The sequence below is a fragment of the Sphaeramia orbicularis genome, chromosome 10 (assembly GCF_902148855.1).
Source record: "Sphaeramia orbicularis chromosome 10, fSphaOr1.1, whole genome shotgun sequence".
NCBI classification, from domain to species: Eukaryota; Metazoa; Chordata; class Actinopteri; order Kurtiformes; family Apogonidae; genus Sphaeramia; species Sphaeramia orbicularis.
Genome location: NC_043966.1, coordinates 27,099,134 through 27,125,161, shown reverse-complemented (window position 1 = coordinate 27,125,161; position 26,028 = coordinate 27,099,134). Strand labels below are relative to the sequence as shown.

At 40.5% G+C, this 26,028-nt stretch overlaps 1 protein-coding gene across 4 annotated transcripts; it reads left to right on the top strand.

The window, feature by feature from the left end:
- Positions 1 to 26,028, top strand: LOC115427712 (solute carrier family 43 member 3). 4 transcript variants are annotated; one of them, XM_030146403.1, is made up of 13 exons: positions 1 to 155; positions 11,158 to 11,387; positions 11,541 to 11,670; positions 13,444 to 13,490; positions 13,626 to 13,702; positions 14,336 to 14,428; positions 14,505 to 14,644; positions 15,457 to 15,569; positions 15,756 to 15,899; positions 17,086 to 17,193; positions 18,214 to 18,400; positions 23,546 to 23,669; positions 25,082 to 26,028. In XM_030146403.1, exons 2-13 carry the CDS (start codon positions 11,201 to 11,203, stop codon positions 25,202 to 25,204), a joined length of 1,473 nt encoding a protein of 490 aa, XP_030002263.1. In that variant the 5' UTR covers positions 1 to 155; positions 11,158 to 11,200; the 3' UTR covers positions 25,205 to 26,028. The 4 variants fall into 4 exon arrangements, with proteins under 4 accessions (XP_030002263.1, XP_030002264.1, XP_030002266.1 ...); XM_030146404.1 differs by lacking the exon at positions 1 to 155 and adding an exon at positions 10,734 to 10,773; XM_030146406.1 differs by lacking the exon at positions 1 to 155 and adding an exon at positions 10,808 to 11,007.

Here is a 26,028-nt window from a genome sequence, read left to right as displayed (position 1 = left end):
CAGCAGGACATGCGGATTGATGTGTTTTTATCTGGATGAAAAAAATCTGCTGTACAACGCCCACCCTGTCCGCAGCATGTGGTTCAACTCCTATAGGAAAAACAATTCGCGGATAGTATGGACAATAGCTTCCCGGTAGGAGGGCATAGCATCACGTAAGTGTGCTTCCTGCAATGAAAAGCCGGCGCACATCACAGACCTATAGATGTAACACTGTCTCCTCCTGTTTACTGCTCAGTGCATGCTTTCTTATATTATGGGCAGGTATTTGTGGACGGCCCCCAGCATGGACCACTCACTATTCTGTATGTATTCATCATCAGGTCTGCCGGCCAAAAACAGTCATCTTCATTTTACTCATCCAGGTCTGTACGATGGAACAGAGGGTTTGTTCAGGCTACAGTCTGAGTAATAGGGATGTCCAACATAAGGCCCGCGGGCCGAAAACAGCCCGCCAAAAGGTTCCAAATTGGCCCCTGAAGTGCAATAATTATACAGTCAAGGGTGTTAACTCTTTCATGCATGACGTCCGTATTTGTGGACACAGTTTAACTCATTTTTCAAAGGGTTATAAAGGCAACACTCTCCAAACCAAATGGGGGCAGTCTCTATAGACCAGAAGCAAAGCAATGAAAAAAAAAAAAGATCATCTTAGTTGTAGAATTTGGACAGATCTGTCATCTCATAAAGTTAACCTCCTAAGACCCAGCTATGGGTTTACTGTCCATGTTTGTGGACAAGAGTTTCACAGCTTTATTTAAATAAAAAAACAAACAAACAAAAAAAAATACTGTCCACCACGAAGGACATTACATAAAATGCATCTGAAAAACTGTTGCATTATGATGTTTCCAATATAGACAGTTATTTAATTTTTTTAAAAAAAGCCCAAACTTGTTCTTTTCTGGGTCTCAGGAGGTTAAATATCTTCTTAATAAAACCATATTAAAAAAAATAAATAAATAAATAAATCAAAATGCATGTGAACTTTAGCCTAATTTTGGGTAATAAAATCAATATAAAAAAAATCCAGATACTTTTTCTTCATAATTCAGACATGAAAGGGTTAAACTCATTCCACACTCCACTTTTTTTTTTTTTTTTTTTTTTTTTTTTTACAATATTAAGGCTGTTACTAAATGTTTTGTTCATTTGATGATCCAGTCGAGGCATAACACTGTTGAAATTGTACTTATTTTTCTTTAGCAATTTCAAGTTCAGGTTATTTACATTTATTTGTGGAAGGATACTTTGTAAATGTGAACATTTTCATGATTTTGATTTTACTGTTTTGCACTGAAAGAGAACAACTTTGAGTTCTCCTTCTGTTATAGGTTTTTATGCTATGATTTTACTGGTCTGACCCACTTAAGGTCATGTTGGGTTGTATGTGGCCCCTGAACTAAAATGACTTTGACACCCCTGCTATAGAAGGTAGAAAGGAAGATGCTGAGCTCTGAAAAGGAGGCTGGACTGTTGGGTGATATAAAACCACATGACACTGAAACCATGTAATTAATAGTACTGTAATCCACAACAGAAATGAGCCTCTTTATTTTATGAAAGACCACATATGTTGATTACTTTCTCATTAAATTCACTTTCAACATTACATCTGGCAGTGGTTGTAGAGTCAAAATACTCTTCGTCTTTTACTCCTGTCCAAATACTTAACCCTCAAAGACCTAAACAGTTGCAGTCGAACAAAACCATTGTAATATTCGATGCAGAATATCTAAGTTTAAGAAGTGACCTTATATTCTACTGCCACCTATTGGATGTTTAGTGTATTGTTTTATGTCACGTGCACGGAAGAATAAGGGGTGTGTCATTGAAAGATTCCCGCTGTTGCTGTAGCATGTTCACCTGTGATTAAATAAATGAGTTGATAGCACGTCGTTATCCTAGCATTCATTGTACACACTATACAAAGTAAAACATGGTGTCAGAGTAGATCGAACCTAAAACGGTATAATGGACGTCGCTGCAATGGGAGTACCGTCACCCCATATGGACTGGAATGCTAGCAACCTGCCCGAGGCATGGCGCAAGTTTAAGTTCCTTGTGGATTTAATGTTTTCTGGTCCTTTCAAGAAGAAAAGCGAAGAGGAAAGTGCAGCTACCTACTTCTATGGATTGGAGATAAAGGACGGGACATTTATAATACATGGACGCTGACTGATGAGGAAAGAAAGGTACTGAAGTCATACTATGATCGTTTCCAAGCATATGTGGAGCCCAAAGCAAACGTGATTTTCGCTTGTTACAAATTCAATGAAAAAGTAGAAGAAACTGGAGAGCCGTTTGAGCAGTTCGTGACAGAGTTAAGACTGCTTGTAAAAGACTGTAATTATGCCAACAGTGAGGAAATGGTACGAGACCGTGTGGTTTTTGGGATTAATTCACCAAAAGTGAGAGAGAAACTACTCAATGTTGGGTCCGACCTAACGCTGGATAAAGCAATAGACATTGCGAGGACTCATGACATGGCACAAGCACAGCTCAAAAGTTTTGCTAGCAGCAGCAACAGTCACACTAGCCTGCGTGACCAGACTGTCCACGCAGTCGGTCGGCAGTTTTCAAAGGATACAGCACGGAACCCGCGCCGTAGCAGGACAAAAGGAAACGTAGCGCAATTCTCCAGAAATCCTACAGAGGGCAACAAAGACCACTTAAAACGTGTGGATACTGCGGTAACAGGGCTCATGCAGGAAAAGACAATTGCCCAGCAAAAGGCAAACAGTGCAAAATCTGCAACAAGTGGAACCATTTTGCAAAGGTGTGTCGGTCCAAGACAGGAAAAATACACACGGTAAGTGAAACTGAGCAGAATCAAGTTGCTGACAGTGATGGCTTGTTTACTGATGCAGTGACACCAGGAAACAACACTAATAATACAGAACGAGCTTATGCAAATATACAAGTTGGTCCAAATAAGACAATAGTTCGCTTCAAGCTGGACACTGGGGCTGACACCAACGTCATTCCCACACAGGTATTCAGATCTTTGGGAATACAGGCTGTACTGAAACCTTCACTTCACCCACTCTACAAGGTGGGGAAACAAAATTTACAATATTTTGAGGCAGGGATTGAAAGACAGTGTATGACCAATTAGTTTATTGAAAGTCATGACAATTTATTTGCCACAAGAAAATTTACATAATAGAAAATGTTTTTATTCTATATGTCCTCCTTCTTTCTCAATAACTGCCTTCACACGCTTCCTGAAACTTGCGCAAGTGTTCCTCAAATATTCGGATGACAACTTCTCCCATTCTTCTTTAATGGTATCTTCCAGTCTTTCTCGTAATAGTTTTGCTCATAGTCATTCTCTTTACATTATAAACAGTCTTTATGGACACTCCAACTATTTTTGAAATCTCCTTTGGTGTGATGAGTGCATTCAGCAAATCACACACTCTTTGACGTTTGCATTCCTGATTACTCATATGGGCAAAAGTTTCTGAAAAGGTATGGATAATAGTGTTAGGTATGATTATGACATCAATATATGTTTGGTTTCAAAACAATTGGCGTAGTGCCTGCTGAGAAAATACAACTAAATGTTCATTGTAAATTTTGCTTCCCCACCCTGTATGGCTATGGAGGGGAACGACTCATTGTCAGAGGCAAATGCAACATAAAGTGCCAGTACAAGGACATTCAGTTAATGCAGAAAGTACATGTTGTTCACACACGGGCACCCCCAGTGCTGGGATTAAAAGCGTGTTTGGACTTTGGACTCATTAAGCTCATACTGTCTGTATCTGACTCACCTGGGATTTCAATCCTGGATGAATTTGTAGATGTCTTCACAGGAATAGGACTATTTCCTGGTGAATGCACAATCCACCTCGACCCTAACGCAATGCCTGCGATCCACCCACCAAGACGTGTCGCCATCGCACTACGTAACCGTCTCAAAGAGGAGCTAGAGAATATGGAAAAGCAGCAGGTCATCGTCAAAGTGACCGAACCAACTGAATGGGTCAATTCAATGGTAGCAGCAGAAAAGCCACGCACAGGCAAACTGAGGGTATGTCTCGACCCCAAGGATCTAAACATGGCTATTAAAAGACCACATTATCCATTACCTACACTTGAGGACATCACAGCCAAGTTAGCAGGAGCCTGCTACTTCAGTGTCATGGATGCAAGGTCAGGCTATTGGGCAATAAAACTCACAGAAGAGTCATCCAAACTGACCACGTTCAACACTGTATTTGGACGATACAGATTTCTTCGTCTACCTTTTGGATTAATATCAGCCCAAGACGAGTTTCAACGAAGAGTCGACAAAACTTATGAAGGCCTACAGGGTGTCACAGCTATAGTTGACGATATCCTTATTTATGGCAAAAGCAAAGAGGAACATGACAAAAACCTTTGTGCCATGTTAGAGCACTCCAGAGAGCGAGGAGTAAAGCTCAACCCAGAGAAAAGCACAATTTGTCACACCCAAGTCAGCTTCTTTGGACACATTATCACAAAAGATGGGATCAAGCCTGATCCAGCAAAAATTGCAGCCATTAGAGAAATGGAACCACCAAAGGATAAAAGCGAGCTTGAAACAATCCTTGGCATGGTTAACTACTTGTCAAAATTTGCACCTATGCTCTCAGACATCAACGCTCCCCTGCGTCACCTGCTTAAAGATTCTAGTGAGTTTGTATGGGACAAGCACCACGATGAAGCATTCAAGAAAGTGAAAGAGCTGATCACACGAGAACCAGGTCCAGTCTTAGCATATTATGACCCCAGCAGAGAGCTCAGGCTTCAAGTCGATGCATCTAAATATGGTATAGGTGCCGTCCTACTATTTCAAGAAGGAAAGCCCATTGGCTATGCATCAAAATCTCTAAATGACAGTGAAATAAACTATGCCCAAATTGAGAAAGAGCTCTATGCCATCTTGTTTGGATGCAAGCGTTTTCACCAGTACGTGTATGGCCGCCACATAATTGTGGAAAGCGACCACAAGCCAGTTGAATCCATTATGAAAAAAACCACTTTCAGCAGCACCTCCACGTCTACAGAGGATGATTCTTCAGCTGCAGAGATACGATTTCACCATCCTTCACAGACCAGGCAAAGACGTTCCTGTTGCAGACACACTCTCCAGGAAGTTACTCTCTGACCAGGATGACAGTCTCAACGAAGGTATGGACATGCAGGTACACACCGTATACACTAACTTACCTGTCAGTGACACAAAACTGAGAGAGATCAGGGCAGAGACTCAGGAAGACACACAACTCATGTTACTCAAAGAGACAATCAAGTCAGGTTGGCCTGAGGAGAGGAGAATGTGCCCTCAGAGCATCGCTGACTACTGGAATTACAGAGATGAACTTTCAGTGATAAACGACATCATAGTCAAAGGGGAAAAAATACTCATCCCTACCTCATTACGATCAAAGATGTTAACCCGAGTACATACAGGTCACATGGGCATGGAAAAGTGCAAGCTGAGAGCCCGCGACATCTTATTCTGGCCCGGGATGAACAAGCAGATTGAGGAGATGGTTGGAAAGTGTCCCACCTGTCTCACACACAGGTCTTCCAACACTAAAGAACCCATGATATGCCACAAGATCCCAGGTAGACCATGGCAAACAGTAGCTACCGATCTGTTCACTTGGAACGATGAAGACTTTATATTCACAGTAGACTACTACAGCCGATTCTTCGAACTCGACAGACTACACAGCACAACAGCCTCCGCCGTGATTCACAAACTGAAAGCAGCCTTTGCCAGACACGGTGTGCCAGAGACTGTTATATCGGATAATGGCCCCCAGTATAAGTGTAAAGAGTTTGAAGTCTTTGCTAAAGAATGGGAGTTTACCCATACAACTTGTAGCCCACACTATCCCCGCAGCAATGGCCTCGCCGAGAAAGCAGTGCATATTGCCAAATCACTCATGGAAAAGGCCAAAGCAGATAAAAGAGATCCATACCTGAGCCTCCTCGAATATCGTAATACACCACTGGACAACTTCAGATCACCAGCCCAGCTGCTAATGAGCCGTCGCTTACACTCAATCCTACCCAACACCAACCAGCAGCTCCGACCCAAGGTTGTCAGTTACAGAGATGTCCACGCCCAGAGAGTTCAGCGACAGCAGCATCAGAAGAGATATTACGACCGATCTGCCCGACCAATGTCGTCACTGCACCCAGGACAAAACATCAGACTCCAGGAACGCGGCTACTGGAAACCAGCAGTTGTCATCAAGCCAGCTGGTACAGACAGATCATACCACATACGTACATCTGAAGGACAGGAGTACAGGTGAAACAGACTCCACCTTATGGCTCCAAGTGAAACACACAATGCTGAAGTCAATACTGAGGTCAGTTCAGATGAACACGACATTACACCACATGCTCCACAGGCCATAAGTGAGACTGCACCTCCCACTGTGACTGTTCCTCAACAGACAAGGTACGGACGTATAGTCAAACCCAGAGCTGTTATGGACTTATAGTTATGAAGCACACAATAGGAAATTGAACTGGTGAATTATCAGTGACTGTTCTAAATGTGTATGGTTGCATTGAACATGTATGTGTTGTTTATCAGAATAGTTAAGCCTGGGAAGCATTTTTGTTTTATTTAAAGAAGGGGGATGTAATATTCTATGCAGAATATCTAAGTTTAAGAAGTGACCTTATATTCTACTGCAACCTATTGGATGTTTAGTGTATTGTTTTATGTCACGTGCACGGAAGAATAAGGGGTGTGTCATTGAAAGATTCCCGCTGTTGCTGTGGCATGTTCACCTGTGGTTAAATAAATGAGTTGATAGCACATCGTTATCCTAGCATTCATTGTACACACTATACAAAGTAAAACAACCATCTACTGCTCTAGCATGTTTAGTAATGCTAATCCTATCAGTACTTTAGTAATTATTCAGGCAAAATGCAGTTACTCAGCTTTTCAGTGGCATCTTAGACACATTTGGACTTTCAGAGCTTCTACAACATTGATTCACCAATAAAACCCGTGGTGTTTGACTGTAGATGCGTGTTGTTACAGTCCATCAATTATATATTTTTGCTGAAAAAGTCAGTTTTTCTTAAGTTTTTCCTCACCTTTGAATTTACTCCCACCTTTTATGAACATCTACATAGTCAGTTAATTATAGGAAAATACCAGATTTTCACTGAAAAATGCAGGAGCTGAAATGATTGTGATAGATCACTCAGAAAAGGTTAAATATAGAGAGAAATTAGTTTGGAAATCATTCCAAAAATATTTGTAGGTCTTAAAGGGTTAATTTAACACAAACTGACTTCCTCTTCTGTCAGTGCTTTCAACAGTAGCTTTTAAACCACAACCATTTCAACACTATTATCATTTATTACCTACTGCTACTGTTTAATTTTACCAGAAAATGTAGCATGCATTGTTGAATATGTAGATGTGCCAAATTACTGCAGTGAAACTTGCAAAAAAGGCCCATTTACTCAGGAAGTCTTGGAAATTTTTTCTTTTTTGTCCCTTCTCTGAGCTGGTTTTCAGCTTTCATTTGAGGCTATTTTAATCCTTTCATACATATATTTGCTTTATGGGACCAAACTATGCTCAGACAAATGACTGTGAACATAAATGGGGTCATTATATTTTTAGATTTGTTTGGAAATCCTTTGCAGCCGACTTATAAACAGAGGACCTCCTGGTGATGCTTGGCAGGTTCTGGACTGTAGTCAGTAAAACTTCTTTCTTGCTGAAGGTGTTTTGTTTCCTTTGGCTTAGTGCATTACTGAATTCATGTTAAGTAACCACTGAGAGGAGAAATGTTGACCCTCAAAAAGCATTTTAAAAAATGCTCAGATCATAAATATGGTGTGTGCATTTTAAATAACATTAACTCAGTTTAACATCATCACTGGTTATTATCTTAGTTCAGTGCCATAATTACAAACGCACATTAATATTCCAAAAAGCCAAAATACCTTCAGGCAACAGTACAAGAAACCTCGTACATCACTACATTGTGACATTCACTGCATGAAACACTGAAGAAAAAACCTAAAATATACTTTAAGTCATGTGAGACATTTGAACTTGACCCTTCACTTTTTCTGTACATTTTTAGAAAGAAGAAGCTATGAGTGTAATGGAGAAAGCGAGTCCCGTGGTTTGACACTATTTTAACTTCATTTTCAAATGCAATAGAAAGATGATGACATCTGATCATTAGCTGTCCCAGAATCTGCTGATGTGGACTCTTTTTCTGCGTGTATGTGGCATTTACACGCACAGATACATATTTTTATTCTCAAGCCTATGTGGACTCTCACTAATCCTGTCAATATATTTACCCATTAAAGCCCAGAGACTCATTTTTATCGTAATAGCATCATAATGTTTTTTTATTCTTATTTGGGATTATTCACTATACATTAGAGTGGTACAAAGTTTCTTGATCAGCATCCATATGTCAAAATCAAGTTTTAATGATAAGGTGTAAGTATGCTATCAAAACATCCTACAGGTGGTGTTTCCCACAGTCAGGTCATGGTTTGGTAAAACAGCCTTTTAACCCACTGAACCTTCAAGGAATGATTTACAGATGGAACTTGTTACTTTTGGGCACTTAAAGTTTATCGGAAATGACTGGGAAAATAATATTCTTGATCTGGGTGGTTGCTTCTAAATTTGCATTGAAATCCCTCTTGAACTTGTAATTTGGTTTTTAATTGAAAATAACTAGATATTATTTGTAGTGGATCAAAGTTGTTTCTTCATTTGATGTAAATACATTTTTAATTTCAATGATGATTTCACCTGGTTTGAAAAATGATATATTGAGGTGTTTTTAACCTGATTTCATTTATTTGCAAACCTGGACTCGTATCTTAGTTCAGCAGGAGATTACTGTGCTCTGCTCTGAGATGGAGAAGATCACTGGGTTCCCACAGGCTCAGCTGTTGACCTGGGGCCCTCCACAGGTTAACCTAGCCAAGCATAGACCAGAGTTTAACCTGAACTCTAAGCGTGAGTTTTAACCTGCAAAGAACCTTTTAAGCTGACTATGTTCAGCAAAGAAAACATTTAATCATGCTGCGTTACATGCAATATGTCAATGCAAAAACAAATTCTTGAATAACACCATATTTATCTTTTAAAAGCTAAAATGTGTTATCAAGCAAATGTCATGTCTAAGTTTGTTTCAGTAGGCTTTATCTGCACATAAACATGTGGAGTGTTGTGATACCTCTGTCAGCCCCGGTCACTGGTTTTAGGAAGTGTGTATAATCTGTGCGTGCCATGCAGTGTTTGTAAAAAGAGATGTGTCTTGTGATGAGGGGGTGATAAAGCCTACATACTGAGGTCTTATGAGTGGTGATGTCGTCATACTAGAGTGAATGACATCTCAGCTAATAGGGAAATTCTGCCTTGACCTCTACAAGTCTGATGCCAGACCAGGTTGGCATCAAAATGGATGGCTCCTATACGTACAACTAAAATGATGATAGCAATAATAGATTTTGAGGGAGGATTTGTATATTTCATTCTTAATGGGACTGAAGACCTTTTCAAACAAATGATGCTGAACATAAATAGAGTTGGAATATTTTTCATTTTCTATTGAAATACACCTGCTAGACCATTAAATATTTAAACCACTGTCTTTAAACCCCTCTCTGTCTTTTTATGTTTGTGGCATTTTATTAAATACACTGAAAAATAGAAAATACATTTTTCATCACAGATGGGTATTGTACATAAAATCAGCATATTGTGGGAAATGGTTTGTGCATTTTTTTTTAAGGTAAAACAAACAAAAAAAAAAGCTTAAACAAACAAAGAAACGCCAGTGTAAACAGATGCATGTGATGGATTAGAAATACTGACTTTGGACTATTGGATCTAAAAGCCAATATCCTACAGTACCTTTTCATTAGACATCATCTAATATCCATCAACTTACACATTAAATCATTGATTCTGAGATGATTATTATGTCTAGGTGTTTGTTTACCAAAGCAGAAGAAGTATTCAGCATATTTCAGAATAGTTACTTAAGGACTGTGAACATACTAATAAGCTTTGTATACATTATGAAAGGAGTTTGTGGCAGTAACAGAGAACTTAGTAAACAGTAATACTTGACTCCTGCACCAGTTTTTAACTGTTTATTATTTTCTGCAAGTGCACGTATGATATAAAAGCAGTGCCTTTACTTTTCATATTAGGTTATAGAGATAAAATCCACAATTCTTATGGACCTGTTGACCTCTGAACTTTGACCATGTGGGAAAATTTTATGATTTATTTCCCAGGCCCCCTCTGCCCTGGGGGGGTGTGTGTCATTGTGGGAAGCCACTTTCAGTATGCTTTCTTATAGACAGTCCAGAAGTGATAAGCCCTATCAATTTTACCTTGTTCATATGGACTCGTAGGACAAAGGTCATTTTCCACACAACACATTAAGTTACATGACCCTTTTGCTATGGTTTTGTTGTTCCATCCATCATCCACATCTGGATTATGTTCCATAGCTACACAGACACTCGTTTCTGGCTTACTGCGAATCCAAGACTGTTTATTTTGTGTAGCCAATACTATTTAGAGGGGAACGAGTTTTTCTGCAGAGCAAAAATAATGATTGAAAACACTGTGTAGGGAAAGAGAGGGAGGGAACTGGTGAGGAAGAGGAAGGAAGAGCTGGCCTATATAAAGAAAAAGAGTGTGGCAAGAGCACAGAGGTGTGGTTTGTGAAAGCATTTGGGGAGACCCACTGAAACTAAGCTGTGAGTACTACAGAGCAGAATCACATTCTAAGATGAAGAATCTTTCCTTTTTGTGGGTTAAAGAGTTGTTTTGGGAGCAGTCTCTGTTTGCACACTTTGTTAAAAATGGATCAAGATCTCAAAAAAGATACTCATGCTGAAGTTTATCTCATTGTGAAGGCTGACTGATGGCTTGGATTGAAGCAAGATACTTTGCCCAGATGTTTCCTGTTTCAGCTCATGTCTCGCTTTCCAGTGAAGTGTTTTTGTCCATTTGTGGAAAATGTGACCTACTGCAGGTTCTTGAAGGACTGGTTCTATATTTATTATAATCAGTTAAACACTGAAGAGTGTTCTGTCTGATGAAAGCAGAGCATTTTCTATTCTACTCTCCTTTTTTTGCAGGTGAAGTGACAGGAGCCATACTGTTTGGATACTGATTGTGACCATGGCATGTTCTGAGAACTGTTTGCCAGTGCGCCGCTGGCTCACCTTTGCTACTGGTCTGGTGGAGTGCCTGTGCTTTGCAGGAGCTGTGTTTGGATGGGCCTCGCTTGTTTTTGTCCTGAAGTCAGAGGGATACTTCAGCTCACTGTGTGTCAACACCACAGGAGTCAATGGAACACAGGCCCTGGGTCAGTTTGGTCATCTAACCTCTCCTCTTGTAGAAATAAACAAATTACAAGTTAATTGTAAAAGCAGAACATAATTTTATTTTTTTTTGTCCACATTGTCCACATCCTTTTAACTCCTCTTTTCCTTTGTGTATGTGTCCTTCTATCTGACAGATTGCCGTGGACAGGATGAGCAGTTTTCACTTGTCTTCACCATTGCCTCCTTTATGAACAACTTTCTGACACTACCCAATGGTTTTCTGTTTGACCGGTTTGGGACCACAGTGGCTCGTCTCTTTGGGATGTGAGTTTAATGACACCTTAACTATGTGGTGAAGTAAAAGAGTAAACTAAAAGAAAGGACTGGCACACATTAATTAACACCAAAGTTTTTCATTGATGTAATCATTGAGCAACATGTGCAAAGTAGAGCAAAAAGTGTTTTTTCCTCGGTTGTATTGACCTCAGGTGTAGATAGCTGTCTAGTATGTGATAATGAGTTCATTGACTCTTTCTGCAAATGCTCAGTGAATTGGTGAGATATTCTGCATCACCGAAGGTCAATTTAAGTCATAGGAGGTTCTAATTTTAAAAAAAGAAAAATACTACAAAATCAAGGAAAAAACTAAACTGAAGTGCATAAACTGATTGAATTGCATAAAGCACCTTTAGGATTAAATAAATTTGATGTAATCTCATCAATCACCCAGGCATTACTTCTTATATTAACTTGTTTTAATTTTGTTATGTAGTGAAAAGGCGTTCAAGCCTGAACATAAAAAAAGAGTGACTACGATTTTTCTATATTCACATCTCATCTTTTCTCTCCCTTGTTTCATGTCTGATTCTGCTGTTACAGTTGTTTAAGGATTCTAAATAAACAGTACAGTTGTTATGTAGATGCTTCCTTCCCTCTTATGCTCCTGTGTTGCTCAGTCTCTGTCTGTGAGAGTTAAGCTAATGCTAATATGCAAAAAGGAATGTGTGGCCACTTCAACATGTCTGTGGTATTTTCCTCTGAGGGATTGCTAATTCTGTTTGTTTACAAGAACAGATGGGTTTTTTTAGGTCGGGATAGACACGGTGGGTGGGTGGGGGAGTCCTAGTGAAACAGTGTTTGTGTTTAGATTTGACTGTACATGTGGAAAAATCAACATCCTCCTATAAATAAGATACAGCACAGCTACCAGAAAGTAAAAGGAAGACTGAAGAGTGAGAACAACTCTGCTGAGAAGTGTTATATAACAGAATTGGTTTCCAAAGCGGCTGCTGAGATAAGGACACACAAATGGACATGCGGCATTCAGTGCATACCAGATGCAGAGTGAACAAAAATGACGTACGAGGGGGGAAAAAAGTGCTATAGAAACTGAATATGGATGAAATTGCAGATAAAGTTTAAACCTAGAAGAGGAAAAGTGAGAGAATATTTAAAGGTCAGGATAATTAATCATTAAAAGATGGGAGGATGTGAGAAAGAAATGTTCGTGTGTGTGTGCAGATGTTTCAGGCCATGACACTGATGTGAACCCTCACAAATGCCGCTGTAGTTTATTGGCCCAGAAATGTCTAAATCTTCAATAACAAGCTGGTACTAAGGACACCCATATGTTTCCATTTAAAAAGGGTGGAGGAAAAATAAAAGGGCAAGGAATGCAAATAGATGGAGAAGAGGCGGCAAGTGGAGACGTGGGTGAAACTTGGCTTAGGACGGACCAAGAAGAGGAAATTAAACTGGGTTGAAAGCACCCAGAGCCCTGAGTGTGTTTACTAAGATAGCAAGATTTATTGAATGTCTGTTAATTACTGACATTGTGTTGATTTTCATTCGCTCTGGTCTGTCTGACGCTACACCACCATCTCTTCAGTTCAATATCTCAACTGTTTTTTTACAACAAGTATTAAACATACAATCTCTAACATCGAACCTGCTAATCATCACTTTTTTTGTATGTAGACGAGAGCTACATTATTTGTTTGAAAGCATTTTTTCTTTCTTATATTGATCACTTCTATAAGCCTAGTCTATATGACTTATTGTTATCTGCTATAAATCTTGTTCCTCTCTCTCATCTAGATTTCTTTACACCATGGGTACATTAATGGTGGCCTTCTCAACTGCGGGTAAAAACATTGACTCCTTCCTCTATTTTATGCCATATTAGACACACATTATCCAGTCTGCAGTCTGATCCAGGTTACTACTTAGGTTACTTTTTAACTGAAGCTAACTTTTATCTAAATTTTATTGTCCATTAGCCTTCTCCAACCTGCTGTTCCCCGCACTGTCTCTCCTGGCAGTGGGTGGCATCTTGTTCCTGATCACCAACATGCAGGTAAGGAAACAACCAAAAGATATTTTTTATATTTATATGAATCAGCTTCTGTTTACTTAATTTGCTGACTGAGACATCATTCAGGGGAAAAGCATTTTTAATATTACATAAGAAAAAGTTCCCTTTCCCCAGGCAAACTTTCACACTGCTGAATGCTGAATGCCTGCATTTTTATTTCTGGGCCAACATTCACACTTACCTTCATATTTGTATCACTGAAAGGTAAAAATAAAAAAAAGGCATATGATTATGAACCATGAACTATCTGCCTTAGGTAACATAACTTATGACTTAACTTCAGAGTTCATTATCATCATGATGTTGTTATTCAGTTTTTAAAATATTCATGTTAATCCTCTGGTCATGATTAACCCTATTACATTAAAACGAAACACTTTTTACTGCACAGCTTTTCTTAGCCAGGGGTCATGACCTTTTGGGAGTCTGATGAATGATGAAAGAATTACAGAAGAATTAGAGTTTGATGGCTGCAACCTTTATTTAACCATGCACTTTTGCACGATTTGACATCATTTTAACACATATGAATGTAAAAATATATCACATCAAGACACGACTTTAAATAAGTCTATACATCCAGACATTTGCTAATTAAAGTTTGTCCTCCTGAAGGTGGGAAACCTGTTTGGTGCACATCGCTCCACAGTCATCACTCTCTATAACGGGGCCTTCGACTCTTCCTCTGCCCTCTTCCTCGTAATCAAGGTGAGAAAACATAACAACCACAAATGGCAGATTTACATCTCATGTACTAATCTCTTCCCTGTCTTGTCATTTTTAGTTGTTGCATGAGGCCGGCGTCTCCCTCTACGCCTCCTTTCTCTTTTTATCCACCTGCAGTGTCATTCATCTGCTCAGGACTTTCTTCCTGCTGCCACGAAAATTCATTCCCTACCCTCTACCTGAACACTACACATATGGGTATGAGTCAAACAACTATACTGTACCTCAGGGTTCATTGTGTGTTATTAGGGATAACTGTCTTAAAATGGGAATTTACTTTTGTATGTTGTAAATATTGCTGAAATATTATAAACACGTTACTATAACCATTTCCTGTTCTTTATTTTAATACAATGCATTATGTTATAGCAGATTTTGCATCTTTGTTCACTGCTAAGAGTACTTTGTTTACTGCTAACTAATGTGCATTACACAGTATTTGTATATTGACTGGTGTGCACCACAAGCAGTCAGGTTTTGTTGTGAGAGGATATAAGAAATATGTGATGTCTCACAGCACCTCCCAGGTCTTTCTGTGTGGAGTTTGCATTTTTTCCCCCCAATGTCTGAGTATTTTGTTCTCTTTGGGCACTTTATCTTCCTCCCATTGTGCAAAGACATGCACCTGAATAGGTTTATTGATCAGTCCAGGTGTGAATGTGAAAGTGAATGTTGTTTGTCCCTGTGTCATGGAATGGTGACTTGTGTCAGGGTGTACCCCCCCTTCAGGTCTAGCCCCCCTGTGACCTTCCAGAGGATTAAGCAGTTATAGGACAGAAATGAATCAGTGCATTGAACTGCTGTTGTGGATAGAAAATAAAATCAAGCCAAATACTGAGACAAACCAGCACTAGAAATGCTAACGATGATGTACAGTAGAAATACTTCTACTGCTTAAGTACACTCATTACTTTACTCAGAAGAGATGGGTCTCTAAGTGTAAAGTAAATGATTATTAGACAGCACCTTAATCTGTGGCTAACACTTCTGTAATTTTTGACCTTTGGCAGGATAAACTGTGGTAAATCAAATACTCTGAGGTTGGAGCAGGCAACAGAAAATGACAGCACACAAAGGTCCATAGAGGAAACACCACTTGACATGAACAGCCCTGTGAAACAAGGTGTGCAATTGTGCAGTTTGGGATTTTTAAGGCAGTCATTATAAGCTTGTGACACATAATTATTATGTGTTGCCTGATAATATGCGATTTCCTGCACATTTACTCACTAGTTCCCATATATCCTGTGTATGCACCCTAAATTCTTCTTTAGTCTTCACTTTTTGTTCTTTTCTGTCTCTCACACAGAGAAGAGTTTCCGAGAATGTTTGTTGTCCAGGTTCTTTGTTTGGCACCTGCTTTGGTTGTCAGTGATGCAGCTCAGACATTACCTGTTCATCGGCACCCTCAACCCCATGTTACAGCGACTGAGTGCAGGGGAGCCTTCACTGGGTAAATACACATCATGTATCATATACATCACATTACTACCTTCGATCAAAGTGACAATATCGCCAAATGGAATATTAATAAAATCGCAATATGATATCCAAATCACAGGAGCTACAATTTTTTGTTGAAGGGCGAAGTCAAAGGAAGGTTAACATCTGGTCAAAAAAATTAAATTACAATAGTCGACACCAAACTTATATTTTTGGGTAGGTAATTACTTATATTTTCAGGAAAATGTATTTTGAAATGAGAACAAATTTGTGAAAAAAAAATTTGAAGAGTTTTGAGTGTGAATGTTTGGAAAGTTTTCTGCTGTCATTCTGGGTTCATTTTTTAATTTGATATTTACTTTTGTTGTCCATCCGTGACATTTTTGGTTTTGTCCATCTGTGACGCTGCCATTTGTCAAAACTCTTGCTATTGAGGTATGATCATATATTTTTTTTCCTCTAACCAATTATTAGGTTGTAAAATAGAGGGTTTAAGGTATACACTGAATACATTTTAGGATGAAAATGTCATAGGAACTTCCCTTTTAATAACTTTGTAATTCTTGCAAAAAATAGACAATTTTTATGTCCATCTGTGATGCAGTAGTTTTTTGATATTTTTCATTTAAAAGTATTTGAAACTAAATGTTGCCCTTTGAGTATGTTTAAGATGGCATTTAGACCTTTCCAATTATGCATAATATTTGTCTTAAACTTGTCTGGTTCAAAAGTTAAGAATCAAAAAGTAGTGGGCTGTCCATCCGTGATGCCCTTGACCTTGTCCTGAAGCTTCATTTATCAAATTAAAAGTGATGCATTATGGTGCATCGTGGTGCCTACAAATCAAGCAATGTGCTGGTTTGGTTCAGACCCCAGCAAAAATAACATAAACAGCATTTTTCATAATGTATTAACATTCCAACTGACACTGACTCATGTTGCAATCACAATATCTGCCAAAATAATCACATAATGCCTTTTTTGCATATTTTCAAGCTTCTAGGTTGGCTCTCTTATCTTTCTTAGAGCAGGGGTAGTTTAGCTTATGCTGTAACACTTGACTGTAACAGTCCTCAGATGACGTGGATTAATGGTCTTAATTAACAAAGGGCTGTTGAGAGAAGTGCACAGTAATGCATCTCCTTGAAAACTCCTGCTACTCTAAATAAATTATCTGTGCATGTGTATTTCTGCAGTGAGCAAATACATTAACGCCTTTGCGATAACTCAGCTGTGTGGGGTGCTGTGTGCTCCATGGAACGGCCTCATCATGGATCGACACAAGGGAAAACCACGGGCCACAGGTAACACACTAATGATCACGTCATGATCCCAAACACGTGTTACACTCAGCCATGAACCTTGTTGAACTGCTGTCGGTGTATTGATCTGTTCAGGGTCATAGTGATGTAAGATGAAGGCATATACAGTAGGTAGTGTGTGCTTTCACAAATGCATTACATTCATTGTTGTTCAATGGACAGGTTATGAAAAACCCTTCTACTAAAGAGCCCTTTGAGCATTTATTTTTTCCAGAAAGGCTGTAGAGCATTCATATTGAAATAACTGAATTTATGAATATTTACAACACAAAACATAATGAAGGATAAGGAGGATACAATCCGGTCAAATAAGGATAAAATCTAGTTATAGGGATTTTTCACAGTTTGGCAATGCAAATATAAGATAAGTTTTGACTTTATTGATCTGACTATGGGGAAATTTCACCATTTACAGCAGCAAAATACAAAAAACAAAGTGTAGAAAAGAGAGGCAGAAAAAATCCAAGAGTGAAACATGAGAAAAAGAAGCCTGCTATTTATATAGATATTTATTTAAATTTTGATTTAAATATAGATTTAAACATTATTTCCTCATTTACAATATAGTTACACAGGCATATGGTGTGATATGGGGTGGTTTAGTCACTTGAAAAACACAGATAAATATTTTTTAATCAAATACCTTTGAACAACCTAAGATTAAAAAAACAAAGTAATCTTCACTGGGCGTGTGCACTTTAAAAACTACAACTGATTGGACAGCGGGACACAAATATTTCACTTGGTTACAGTATTTCCCAGAACAAGTTAGTGCAATAATGTTTTTCTTTCTTGGCAATTTATGAAATGTTTGTTCTCATAACATTTGACATTTGAGAATGGTCAAAATGAATGTGATGTCAAAGTGTAAATCAGGATGACAAGACATTTAGTCCATTCACTCCTGTGTTCAGTCTGTGTATGACACATCGTATGCATTTGTCTTCAGAGGAACAGATGTCTCTTTAGATTTCTGTTTCCATAAGTGTTTTTTGTTTGCAGGAGAGAGTGAATATGAGGCAGACCTCCGGGCTTCAGTGCTTTCTCTCTTCCTGACGGCTCTGCAGTGTGTGTTGTTCTCAGTTTGTGCCACCATCCCTAGCCTTCCTCTTCAGTACTTGACCTTCATCCTGCAGGTTCTCAACCGCTCGTTTCTCTACGGCGGCAACGCAGCCTTCATCAGTATAGCGTGAGTATGAAACACACATACGCAGCACATACATGGTTAAGTACACACAGCTGTCTGCAGGCAAACTAATACAGCACTGTGATGAAGTAACACAGGACATGTATCTGTATTTTAGTGCAAACCACACATGTGGGAGACAACATCTGGATACAGTTCAAGGAGACTGCCTTCTGTTTCTCATGAGTTTTCTTGGTGTGCAAAGAATTATGCAAGAAGTGAACATTTTGTTAACATATGACTGTGTTAAAACATTAAAATATGCATCCAGCGAAAGATAAAATATGTGTGCTCAGGTTCAGATATGGCTCTTAACTCTTAACACAATCAGAAACAAGAACAGACTTATTGCGTGGTATAGTTTTCACTAGTATGAAGAATTTGTCTCAGTATGTGGGTGCATGCAATAAAGAGAAACAGAGGATAACAGAAATAAATAAGCAAGTGCTATAGTTAGAAGGAGTAAAACAAGTACTTTGTGGCAAACAGCAAGAAATAGGCATCATAAAAATTATTTACAATGCAGAATATGAGAGGATATAAAATAATATATATGCTCATAAAAGATAGAAAACTTGACAGTTTGTGCAGGATTGTGCAAATATAGGCATATGTAACAGAAGCATGATGGGATGCAGTAAATACTGACTTTCTTTAATGTGCACTGGGGTCCTGAAAGTGTTATTGTGATGACTGATAGGGAATATTTTATGAGCAGTTGTAGAAAGACACTGCTCAATGCTCAGAAGACTCTTCAGGATGTATAATGTATTAAACATTTATTAAACCAAGCTAAAAAAAATGTTTAATTTATTGCATTGCATTTATTAAACCAAGCTCTATGTCATCGGGGGCTTTATGCCCCTGGTGGGGTCTCCCAAGGCAAACAGGTCCTGGGTGACGGGCCAGACTAAGAGCAGTTCAGAAGCCCCTATGAAAAACAAGCATCCGAAGATCATGACGTCGCCCAGCATGGCGCAGCCGGAGCCCCACCCTGGTGCCAGGCCTGGGGTTAGGGCTTGTAAACGAGTGCCTGGTGGCCGGGCCTTTGCCCATGGGGCCCGGCCGGGCCCAGCCCAAAGGAGCGACGTGGGCCCGCCCTCTGGAGGATCCACCACCCACTGAGGGAGCCGTAGGGGCCGGGTGCAATGTGGATTGGGTGGCAGTCGACGGCAGGGGGCTCAATGACCCAATCCCCGGACACAGAGTCTAGCTCTAGGGACATGGAATTCACTTCACTGAGGGGGAAGGAGCCGGAGCTTGTGAGGAAGGTTGAGAGATACTGTCTAGATATAGTCGGGCTCACCTCCACACACAGCTTGGACTCTGGAACCCAACCCCTCGAGAGGGGCTGGACTCTCCACTTTTCTGGCGTTGCCCGCAGTGAGAGGCAGCGGGCTGGCGTGGGCTTGCTCATAGCCCCTCAGCTCAGCCGCCGTGTGTTGGAGTTTTCCTCGGTGAACGAGAGGGTCATGTCCCTGCACCTTTGGGTCGGGGACAGGTGCCTCACTGTTGTCTCAGCCTATGGGCCAAACAGCAGTGCAGAGTACCCGGCCTTCTTGGAGTCCCTAGGAGGGGTGCTGGATGGTGCTCCGACTGGGGACTCCGTTGTTCTCCTGGGTGACTTCAATGCCCACGAGGGCAGTGACAGTGAGATCTGGAGGGGGGTGATGGGGAGGAACGGCCTCCCCGATCTGAACCTGAGTGGTGTTTTGTTATTGGACTTCTGTGCTAGTCACAGTTTGTCCATAACAAACACCATGTTCGAACACAGGGACGTCCATAAGTGCACTTGGCACCAGGACACCCTAGGCTGGAGGTCGATGATCGACTTCGCTGTCATGTCATCAGACCTCTGGCCGCGTGTTTTGGACACTCGGGTGAAGAGAGGGCCAGAGCTGTCAACCGATCACCACCTGGTGGTGAGTTGGATTGGCTGGCAAAGGAGGAAACTGGACCAACTTGGCAGGCCCAAACGTGTTGTGAGGGTCTGTTGGGAACGTCTGGCAGAGCCCGATGTCAGCGCGGTCTTCAACTCTCACCTCCAGAAGAGCTTCTCCCAGATCCAGGGGGAGGCTGGGGACATTGAGTTCGAGTGGACCATGTTCTCCACCTCCATTGTTGAAGCGGCTGCTTGGAGCTGTGGCTGCAAGGTCTCCGGTGCCTGTCGTGGCGGCAATCCCCGAACCCGGTGGTGGACCCCGGAAGTAAGGGATGCCGTCAAGCTGAAGAAGGAGTCTTATCAAGCCTTGTTGGCTCGTGGGACTCCCAAGGCAGCTGATGGGTACCGGCGGACCAAGCGTGCCGCAGCCCGAACGGTTGTGGAGGCAAAAACTTGGGTCTGGGTGGAGTTTGGGGAGGCCATGGAGAAGGACTATCAGTCAGCCTCGAGGAAATTCTGGCAAACCGTCCAGCGCCTCAGGAGGGGAAAGCAGTGCGCCACCAACACTGTTTACAGTGGAAGTGGGGAGCTGCTGACCTCGACTGGGGATGTTGTCGGACGGTGGAAGGAATACTTCAAGGATCTCCTCAATCCCACTGTCTCATCTTCCATGGAGGAAGCAGAGGCTGAGGTCTTAGAGGTGGACTCGTCCATCACCCAAGCTGAAGTCACCGAGGTGGTTGGCAAGCTCCTCAGTGACAGAGCACCAGGGGTGGATGAGATTTGCCCTGAGTACCTTAAGTCTCTGGATGTGCAGGGACTGTCTTGGCTGACACGTCTCTGTAACATCGCGTGGCAGTCGGGGACAGTACCTCTGGATTGGCAGACCGGGGTGGTGGTCCCCCTTTTTAAGAAGGGGGACCGGAGGATGTGCTCCAACCACAGGGGGATCACACTCCTCAGCCTCCCGGGGAAAGTCTATTCCAGAGTACTGGAGAGGAGGATCTGACCGATAGTTGAACCTCGGATCCAGGAGGAACAATGCGGTTTTCATCCCGGTCGCGGAACGCTGGACCAGCTCTATACTCTCCATCGGGTGCTCGAGGGTTCATGGGAATTCACCCAACCGGTCCACATGTGTTTTGTGGATTTGGAGAAGACGTTCGACCGTGTCCCCCGTGGTATCCTGTGGGGGGTGCTTCGGGAGTATGGGGTCCGGGGCCCTTTGTTAAGGGCAGTCCGGTCCTTGTATGACCGAAGCAGGACCCTGGTTCGCATTGCCGGCAGTAAGTCAGACCTGTTCCAGGTGCATGTGGGACTCCGGCAGGGCTGCCCTTTGTCACCGGTTCTGTTCATAATTTTTATGGACAGAATTTCTAGGCGCAGCCAGGGGCCGGAAGGGGTCCAATTTGGGGGCCACAGGATTTCGTCTCTGCTTTTTGCAGATGACGTTGTCCTGTTGGCCTCATTGAACCTGGACCTTCAACGTGCCCTGGGGCAGTTTGCAGCCGAATGTGAAGCAAGCGGGATGAGGATCAGCACCTCCAAATCCGAGGCCACGGTTCTTGACCAGAAAAAGGTGGTCTGCCCTCTCCGGGTCGGTGGAGAGTCTTTGCCCCAAGTGGAGGAGTTCAAGTATCTTGGGGTCTTGTTCACGAGTGAGGGAAGGATGGAGCGTGAGATTGACAGGTGGATCGGTGCAGCGTCTGCAGTGATGCAGTCGCTGTATCGGTCAGTTGTGGTAAAGAAGGAGCTGAGCCAAGAGGCGAAGCTTTCGATTTACCGGTCAGTCTACATTCCTACCCTCACCTATGGTCATGAGCTTTGGGTCATGACCGAAAGGACAAGATCCTGGATACAAGCGGTCGAAATGAGTTTCCACCATTGGGTGCCTGGGTGCACCCTTAGGGATAGGGTGAGGAGCTCAGCCACCAGGGAGGAGCTCGGAGTAGAACCGCTGTTCCTCCACATTGAGAGGGGCCAGCTGAGGTGGCACGGGCATCTGTTTCGGATGCCTCCTGGACGCCTCCCTGGGGAGGTGTTCCGGGCATGTCCCGCTGGGAGGAGACCTCGGGGAAGACCTAGGTCATGTTGGAGAGACTATGTCTCTCAGCTGGCCTGGGAACACGTTGGGGTCCCCCCAGAAGAGCTGGAGGAGGTGTCTGGGGAGAGGGAACTCTGGGCATCCCTGCTAAGACTGTTGCCCCCGCGACCCGGCCCCGAATAAGTGGCGGATAATGGATGGATGGATGGATAAACCAAGCTCTGAGAAGAGAATATACACATTTACACTGAACAAACCTTATACAGTACAAGTATCATATCTGAGTGATTGGTTCAGAAGAATGAAATGAGTCAAATGGTGAAAATACAACTGTGATATAGTCACATGTTAAGCCAAAGGAAAGTCTAGTGAGTGATGCATATATGCACACTCCTGAAGGAGACAAACGCATAGTTTCAACCCAATATATCAACAAACCTTTTGCCAACATATTGTCTACAGATACATATCGTTGCTGTCGGGCAGAAACCTCTCATGTCCAAAAAGATTATTTTTCTGGAAACTGGAAAAACAAAGAGTTAAGAGATGTAGTCACAAGCTGTTTTCAACACTTCATTGGATAATTATTTCTAAAACCGTCAGGCCAATGTGAAGACGAATAGAATTGTTTTATGACCAAAAAAAAAGACCAAAAATGGAATTACAAGGTTTCCGTCCGACACCGACGATAAAAAGGACGGAGTAAAGGTAAAGTGCACAGACAGCTGCACACCATGACCTGTGCCCTGACCTCTAAGAAATAGCTAAGGCCATGGGCTAAAGTAGATTTTTTCTAACAACAATAATAAAAGGAAATCTAGATTAATTTGAATATGAAAATACAGTCATAAATCCAATATATCAATAAATCATTACATCCTCTACAAGTAATTTTTAAGAGGCATTTTTCTGGACAAAACAGCAAACTGAATATTTCATACATGCCTCTTTAATTACACAAACACACACACACCTTATGTAACTGTAGACTTCATATTTTTGCGCAAATTATAAGATTAAAGAAGCTGCTACAGTAATCACAGCATAAATCATGTTGTAATTTGCCCCAGTTTTACATACTGCATTGTGGACATTTATTTAAAGAAGTCCTGAAGTGATCAAATATTGGCAATGTTAATGACAAGAGCAGATAAATCAAAGTGTGTGCATCAACACTGACCTGTCATGTCTTCTTCCTTTTGGCCTTTGTGTCATGTTCTAGTTTCCCCTCATGCCACTTTGGGAAGCTGTACGGTCTGGCCATGGCTCTGTCTGCAGTGTTTTCTGTGTTGCAGTATCCCTGCTTCACTCTGGTCAAAGATGTTCTGGATGGAGACCCTTTTTATGTAAGTACTTCCCCACAGGGGTGAAGAAATGAAGTACAAATACTGTCTTATGTAAAGTTTTCAGGCTTTTGTATTTATTTTTCTAGTGACTTTGTGCTTTGACTCCATACATTTTAACACTATCTGTACTTTATACTCCTAACGTGTTTGTTACTTCAGTTTTAATGCTGTTAACAACAGCTTTTGCTCATTTTGCATCATAGCACACTTTCACAACATCAGTGGATGGGACAGTAACACCTAGAACAGACAACCCCATGGTGTGTAGAGTAGTGCTTGTAACACATGCCATATATAGTTTAGTTTAGATAAAAACCTTATTAGCTGCAGCAAGACTACAGCTGACCTTCCTGGGGTCCAACACATGTTAACATAAATATCAAAATGCAGCACACTGCAGTAAAAACTGTTTACACTTTAAACCCAAAAAGTAATTGTTATACAAGCAAAGGATTGAGATCCCTGATGCTCTTTTACGCTTCTAAACACATGAACTCATGCCAAGTCTTGCTGCACAACTAACCAGATCAATGCGGTTCACATCTATACATCCACAGTTTGTATCATCTTCACATTCCCAAAAATCAAACACTCACCCCTAGTTAAATATTTCAGTTGTCTATTATGTACATGTGTGTATGTATGTGTATTCTATATGTTTCATTGTATATCATATTTATTTTTGCTATGTAATTATTTGATCTCTAATCCAAAGTAGTTGTTTGATTTATAAATAAATAATAATAAATAAATCAACTGATCTTGATTAATATTTTATTGTATTATTATTATATTATTATATATAATATTATATATTATATATAATTATATTATTGTATTATTATTATATTATATTCATATAGTAACGTAAAAGATGTAACAAGACAAAATAGAAAAGATTTGACCCAAGAGCAAATGTGTTGTCTTTGTAATTGATGTGAAGTTTACTTGCAAAGAAATAGCTGGTAAAAATTAAGAAACACTTTTTTATTTTGAGCATATTTCAGAGCCTGTACTAGTAGGATAAATAAATTTCTGTATTTCTGCTTGAGTAAAGAATGTGTGGACTTTTGCCACTGTCTCAGGAACCGTTTTTCTGCTAAAGCCATAATTGCACTCACATAAGATAAACTGTGAACATTTTCATAGATCATTGTGCAGTACTGATAAGGATCATGCAACTCCTGCAGAAAATGTGTGGGTGATTGCATTTTTTTTTTTTTTACTACTGTTTTATCTATTTTAATAGTTTTATAGTATTTTTTTATATTCGTGCCAGTTTATTAAGGATAGCATTCTCAATTTCGTTGTATATGTACAATGACAGGAAAGACATTCATTCATTCAATACCTTGGCTCTTCACCTCCTTTTATTAGCATCTCTAACCACTCATGTGAAAACTTGTCTGTAGGTGAATATCGGCCTGACCCTGCTCAGCCTGGTGGCCTTCATCCACCCCCTCTCCGTCTACCTGCACTGTCGGAAACGAGCATCTCAGTGGTCCAAAAGCAAAGCCGTCACTGCCTCCTCGTAAATCCACAGTCTGTACAATGAACCCACACTTAAACACCTAAAGTCACCAGTGACCGTTGTCTGTGTGAGTATTTCAGACTGTATTTGTGGCATAGTGTGGTTACTTCACTGCTGTTCAGTTCAGTTACAATCCAACAGGTGGTGCTAAAGTCCTTTTTGAAAACCCAGTACTAGCTTTTCACTTTTTTAAAGCCATGATGGCTGCATATTATGTTATTGTCCATTAATTAGTTGGTGTATTGTTACAGGCCACAAAATAAAAAAGCATAATTTCATAATATGAACATATTGTTGTTATTAGATAGTACTGATACAATTATTATAACATAAAAGCTGATTTTATACAAATAAATGTTTTATGTTCCAATATATATTTTGTTATAATGTGAAAGACTCACATTATAACAAGATAAACAGCACATTGGTTTCAACCATAAAAGGTTCTTGTTTTAATGTGATAACATAAAAATATTAAAAATAAATAATAAATAAATAATAAATAAAAATTATCTTTTGTGACATGAAAATATTATGTTGTGTTATAACACAAAAAAGACAACACTGAACTTTTACTCATCCATTTCTTTTCCTAGTCTGGCAGCATATCACTTCCATAGATTCTTATGTTGCTTTTTCAACATATCTTATCAATATTGTAAATTTTATCGATATTTCATTTGCATTTTTTATGTTCTAGATAAAACTATTAATTGTGCCAGAGTTGTGGAAAGTGCCGAGATTATGCACTTTATTGTAAAAGACAGAACTCTTCCTGAAGTGCTGTTTATATCAGTATGGACCTCTTTGAAATGTTGCTACCTGTAA

What these genes read in the sequence shown, in the direction of transcription:
- LOC115427712 (XM_030146403.1), top strand. Translation starts at nt 11,201, where the DNA reads ATGGCATGTTCTGAGAACTGTTTGCCAGTGCGCCGCTGGCTCACCTTT. An exon ending in CAATGGAACACAGGCCCTGG is followed by an intron (nt 11,388 to 11,540) that starts GTCAGTTTGGTC and finishes TCTATCTGACAG; the next exon opens with ATTGCCGTGGACAGGATGAG. An exon ending in GTGGCTCGTCTCTTTGGGAT is followed by an intron (nt 11,671 to 13,443) that starts GTGAGTTTAATG and finishes TCTCTCATCTAG; the next exon opens with ATTTCTTTACACCATGGGTA.